Source organism: Tupaia chinensis, unplaced genomic scaffold (genome assembly GCF_000334495.1).
Source record: "Tupaia chinensis unplaced genomic scaffold, TupChi_1.0 Scaffold149964_2, whole genome shotgun sequence".
Lineage (NCBI taxonomy): Eukaryota > Metazoa > Chordata > Mammalia > Scandentia > Tupaiidae > Tupaia > Tupaia belangeri.
The window spans coordinates 527,809-533,085 of record NW_006209806.1 but is presented as its reverse complement, the minus strand read 5'-3'; the positions used below and the strand labels follow the sequence as shown (position 1 = coordinate 533,085).

At 65.9% G+C, this 5,277-nt stretch overlaps 1 protein-coding gene across 1 annotated transcript; it reads right to left on the bottom strand.

Annotated features, from left to right (window-relative positions):
* Window positions 1-840: 840 nt before the first annotated feature.
* On the bottom strand, window positions 841-2,854 carry GADD45B (growth arrest and DNA damage inducible beta). Its single transcript, XM_006171778.3, has 4 exons — window positions 2,569-2,854; window positions 2,352-2,453; window positions 1,769-1,991; window positions 841-1,522 (listed from the first exon to the last, which is right to left on the bottom strand). Exons 1-4 carry the CDS (start codon window positions 2,610-2,612, stop codon window positions 1,409-1,411), a joined length of 483 nt encoding a protein of 160 aa, XP_006171840.1. The 5' UTR covers window positions 2,613-2,854; the 3' UTR covers window positions 841-1,408.
* Window positions 2,855-5,277: the final 2,423 nt, after the last annotated feature.

The following is a 5,277-nucleotide window of genomic DNA, read 5'->3' as shown; positions in this document are numbered from 1 at the left end:
GGGGCTCTGTGAAAGGTCGCAGCCCCGCCCCCGCCTCCACTCCCCCCCAGTTCCCAGGCCCAGCACTCCCACCCTGCAGACCAGCCGCCAAGGCTGAGGCCGGGTAGAAGGGCTGGGCTGCACTCCTGGCCTGGGGCCGGGGGCGTCGCCGAGCCTGCAAGTTCAGGAGAACCAGGGGGTGGTGGCCAGGCTCAGTTTCGGTTTAGAGGCAGAAGGGCAGCGTGCCAAGCCCAGCTGGGCCGGGAGGACGGCTTCCTGGGGTATTTTTCTGCTTGTTGATTTTAGTTGGGAAAAGAAAAAAAAAGTGTGTGTGAGCACGTGTGCATGTGCGCGCGTGTGCATGTGCGTGTGTGTGCATGTGCGCGCGTGTGCATGTGTGCGTGTGTGCATGTGCACGTGTGTGCGCAGTGCAATGAAGAGGCCTGTGCTGGGAGGGGGAAGGTGGGGGCTCCCGGGGTGATCCCCCACTAAGCTCCTCCCGCCAGGCCTGAGTTCCCACAGGCAGCCCTGACCCCACCTCGCTGCTGGTCCCAGCGCCCCCCGGCCTCCCTGGACCCGCAGCTGGGTGGTCTGGGCGGCTAGGGCTGCAGCCGGCCCCCAGCACGTGCCCGAGCCCAGACTGGCGGCGCGCCGGAGGCAGTTTCGTAATTACCCGGCCTCCGCGTTGCTACAGGGCAAAAGCAAAGCAGGGCGGGTTGCTGGAGTTCGGAGGTGGCGCCTGCTGCTGAGGTCGGCCCTGCCTTTGCAAAGGAGCCTGGCACCGCAAACAGGGACTTGAGTAACGTGCTGGTCCCGGCGCGGGGCGGCGCGCGGCGGAAGTGGCAGAGACTCGCGGACCCGGAGGCTCTACACGTTTATTACAGGCCATCGCGGTTACAGATAGAGCCGCGTCTGCCAGCCAAGTCCCTGTGTCCGTCACGCTGGAAGTCACCTCGGATGCCTCGGCGACCTGCAGGTCAGCTCACTGGGCGCTCCCGCGACCCCGACCCGCACAGCCCCAGGTCCAGAGGCGTGGTCCTGCTCTGCAGCCCGGCCAGCCCTCTCCGGAGGGCGGGGGCTCAGTCGCACCCCACCCGCCAAGCATCGAGTCCAGACTCTATGATGGGGGGGCTATGGCTCCCCCACTCCGGCTTCTGCTCCATCGCGAAGGCCGAGCTCCAGGGTCCCCTCTCCTGCTGGCCCCGGTCCCCTCTCCTCTTCTCTCGGTGGCCGCTGCTGGCGCGGCCCCCAGCTCCGCCTGGGGGGTGGCCCCACACCCCCTCTCCTCGCCGTCAGCCTCCAACTCTGACTCTGCCCCTGATGGTCTCATGGGTTGGGTTGTTTTGGGGGGTTGATCTGGGGAGGAGGGGGTCAAGCATGTAAGTTATTTTTTTGGCAGCAACTCGGCAGGTCTGTGACCGGAAGGGCCTCAGCGTTCCTGGAGAGCGATGGAGGGGACCCACTGGTTGTTGCCCCGGCTTTCCTCGCAATAGCTGGCCACCTCGATCAAGCCATGGCTCTTCCAGCCGTCGGCGTGAGGGTTCTGTGGGAGGGAGAGACAGGGGTTCAGCGGGAGCCCCGGGGTGGGTGGGCAGCCTCCCTCTCCCGCGGCCCCTCTGGGGAAAACAAGCAGGCTCAAAATAGCTCCCTGGGTGACGGTGCCCGGCCTGCTGCCCACGGACGTGCCAAGCATGGCTGGGCGCTGAGCTGGTGCACCCCAGCCAGCTGATGTGTTGACAAAGGGCCCAGGTGCCTGGGCAGGGCGGGGCGGAGCGGAGGCCGGGCTCACCGTGACTAGGAGGCAGTGCAGGTCGCGGGCCTCCGCGGCGCCCTGCGTCTCCTCCGGCTCCCCCAGCAGCTGCGCCAGGCGCTGCATGCCCGACACCCGCACGATGTTGATGTCGTTGTCACAGCAGAAAGACTGGATCAGCGTGAAGTGGATCTGCAGGGCGATGTCGCCCTCCTCCTCCTCGTCAATGGCTAAGAGGCACAGGACCACGCTGTCAGGGTCCCTGGGGGACAGAGGGAGGGGACAGGTCAGCTGGGGGCAGGGGTGCTCCAGGCAGGGAGCGTTTGCAGAGGATGTGCAAGAGTGGCCAGACGCTACCGTGCAGGGGAGGTGCAGGGGGTCCCCGCCACACTGGCGAGGGAACGGGGAGAAGGAAGGGGAGACCACTGTTCAAATTGTCGGGGAGCCGTAGGACCATAAAGGGGGGGCACTTGCAAACCATGCAGTGTCGGCTAGTGCAGCCCCTCCCCCCAAAGCAGACAAGTCCTGAATCCACAGTGGGGTGCAACTGGGAAGTCCCCGCCAGCTCAAGAGTGGGGTGCAGGGGGCGTGCAGAGCAGAGGCGGCGAGGGGGCTGACTCACACATTCATCAGCTTGGCCGACTCGTACACCCCCACGGTGAGGCGGTCCTGGCGCTGCGCGGCCACCAGGAGCTCCTCCACCGCCGCGGTCACCGTCTGCATCCTGCGGCCAGAGAAGTGGAGGGTGAGCACCGAGCAGAGCAGGCCGCCGGGCGCCGCGTTCCCCTCCCGGCCCGGCCCGCCCGCAGGACCTCAGGCCGCGGTCCCCGGCTACTTACTTCCGCGCCGCGTTGTCGCACGCCACGAGCTCGTCCAGAGTCATGATGCAGTTATAATCCACAGCGGGCACGGCCCACGACAGTCGCCAGCGCAACTGCAAAGTCCGAGCCAGACAGCCCAACACCTTCCCACGGAACGGGGCGCTCCTCCACGGTCTTCAGGAAGCAGTGAAGTCCCCCAGAAAAGGCGGAAGAAAAATTGCCAAGTCCTCAGCGAAAACACTCCAGGAAGCCCAGGAGAAGGTCTCGCCGTCTCCGCTTCAGCGATCTGAGCCCGCGGCGGCAGCGCCGCCTTTTAAAGACTTCTGCGTCTAGGGGCGTGGCTTCGGCCGAGCCTCCTGCCCCTCCGATTGGAGGAAAAACAAAGGCGACAGCAGCAGGCGCTGTGGTTGGCCGGCGCAGGGAGGGGAGGAGCGCCCGCCGGGGGCGCCCCACGTGGGGGCGACAGCCAGGAGGAGGGCGCAGGGGGTGCGACGAGTGCCAGAAAAGGGAAAAAAAAGCAGAAGTTTTCCTCCTGATTTCCCGGCAGCCGCGCCGCGGTTCGGGGCGCGCGCGGGATTTCCAGCGCGCAAGGCGGCCCGGACTTTCGGGGGGGGGGGACTGGAATCCCCTCCCCGTCCGCGGAGAGTCCCCGGCCAGCGCTTTTCCCAGCCCTGCGGTGTGCAGCCTGATCTCTCCCAGGCAGTGGCGGCGAGGTCCCTCCCGGCTGCGGAGACCCCAAGCCCTGGGAGACGACCTGTCGGGGCCTCTGCGTTCCCACCGGAATAATGGCATGTAAGGGACACACCGGGGGGCGCTCGCTGAGCGCCTGTTTACCTCTATGAGGCCCCCGGAGTAGCGGCTGCAAAGGCAGGCTCTGTGTCCCCACCTGTCCTTTGGGCATGCACACCAGCCTGACCGGGCTGCAGGCATTATACACAACGCGCGGTGCGCAGCAAGCGCCCGACAATGCCAGCAGCCGGCTGCGGTAGGCCGCCGCCAGGCCCTCCAAAGCCGGGACTGCAGAGCCCCAGGCACCTTGGGGAAGAAACTGGGTGCCCTTTCCCCGCCCCCCGCGAGTTTCAGGGTGGGGTGCACGTGGGAGGCGCAGGTGGCAGGCCTCGGCGGGCTCTGCGCTGTGCGGTCCCGCCCCCTGGCGGCAGCTCCGCGTCCCACCACTTGACCCCTCCGCACCTGACCGAGGGGAGAAAGCGAGACGGACATGCTTCCGGCCTGGGCTGCACGCTGCGGCCTCGGACCCGCTGGCAGTGAGGCTGGCCGCCTTTCTTCCCTCCCTCCGGGGTGGGCGCTGGCGTGCACTGAGCCGGTAGCGTGTGATAGGCGCCCCACACACCCTGCCGCGTATCTTTAAGGACCTGGAAGCAGGGGCGCTGTCTAGGTGCATTGTGCAAAAGGAGAAAGTGAGGCTTGGTGAGGCCGTCACTGCCCCAACCACGGGCTGGTTCGTGTTGGAGCCACACGCGTGCGTCAGGGACCCCTGCACACAGTGACAGCCACAGCTTCTCCAACGCGCGGGTATGCAGGTCACGAGCGAGACAGGCAGGCCGGCGTGGGACTGTCTCCTACGGTCGATCGGGGGCTCCCGGTGACTCACATCTGCGTCCCCTCCTCCGCCAGCCTGGGCTCTGGCCTCGGCCAGCGGCTCAGTTCCCCCGGCTGCCCAGCCCGCGGGTCCAGCTGACGCATCTCAGCCTCCGCGCCGCCCACTACGGGGATCCAAATGTCCCGGGGCTACGAGGCACGGCGGCACCCTCTGGTGGCGGTGCGAGGGCCCTGCGCCTGCAGCGCCGGAAGGGCCAGGCCTGGCGGTGGGGGTGGGAGAGTTGCAATACTTTGTATACACAACATTCGACCTGTGCTACATATACATATATGTATTTCTCTTGCTAGAGGCTGCCCGCCTGGTGGGAGAGAGACAGAGACGCAGGAGGGGCACCCCACAATCCCTTCTCATCTCTCCCTCCTTTTGAGATTTTGTGCACATTTCTCAAACCTCTGGGTCCGAGACTCGAACCCTGCAGTCAGCCTTGTGGGATCCAGGCACTTCACCAGCCCACCGCGGGCTGCTCCATGGAGTGCACCGGCAATTACCATGATCATGCGTGTTTGCTGAGGGCCCCTGGGTGCTTCTCTCCTTCAAAGCCCCCACGTGGCGCTGGCATGCCAGTCCTGAAGAAGCTGCCGTGGCTAGCTCAGCGGCCCGGAGCTCTAAGCCCCCGAGGGCTTCCCGACCCCTGGGTCAGAGCTGGGAAAGAGGGCGAGCTTGGGGGGGGGCGCAGGCCGGGTCCGTAATGGGAGCGAGGCTGGGAATGGCGTGGGTGAAGGCGGGCCTCCAGGAGGAGGGGGACCTGGGCACGCCTGGGAGCCCCTGTTTCGCCTTTGTTTTTACGTTTTTGCCATAGGACCTGGATGTTCAGAGGGAGTGAGCAGTCACGGGGGTGGGGGGTCATGCCTCAGTCCCGTCTTTCTCCTCCTGGGACTTGGGGCACGCACGCCTACCAAGTGTTTCCCAGGCCACGGTCCCCCACCGGTCCCCACGGTCCAGAGGCCGTGCAGCTGGCCATGTGGGTTCCAGCGTCCCACCCTCCATGCCGCCTGCTGGCCCTCACGTTCCACGGTGATGTAATCACCCACCGTACACTTCACCCTTCTTTAAAAAGAGTTTTTAAATGTATTTACTTACTTCAGATTTCACAAGAGAGGGACCAG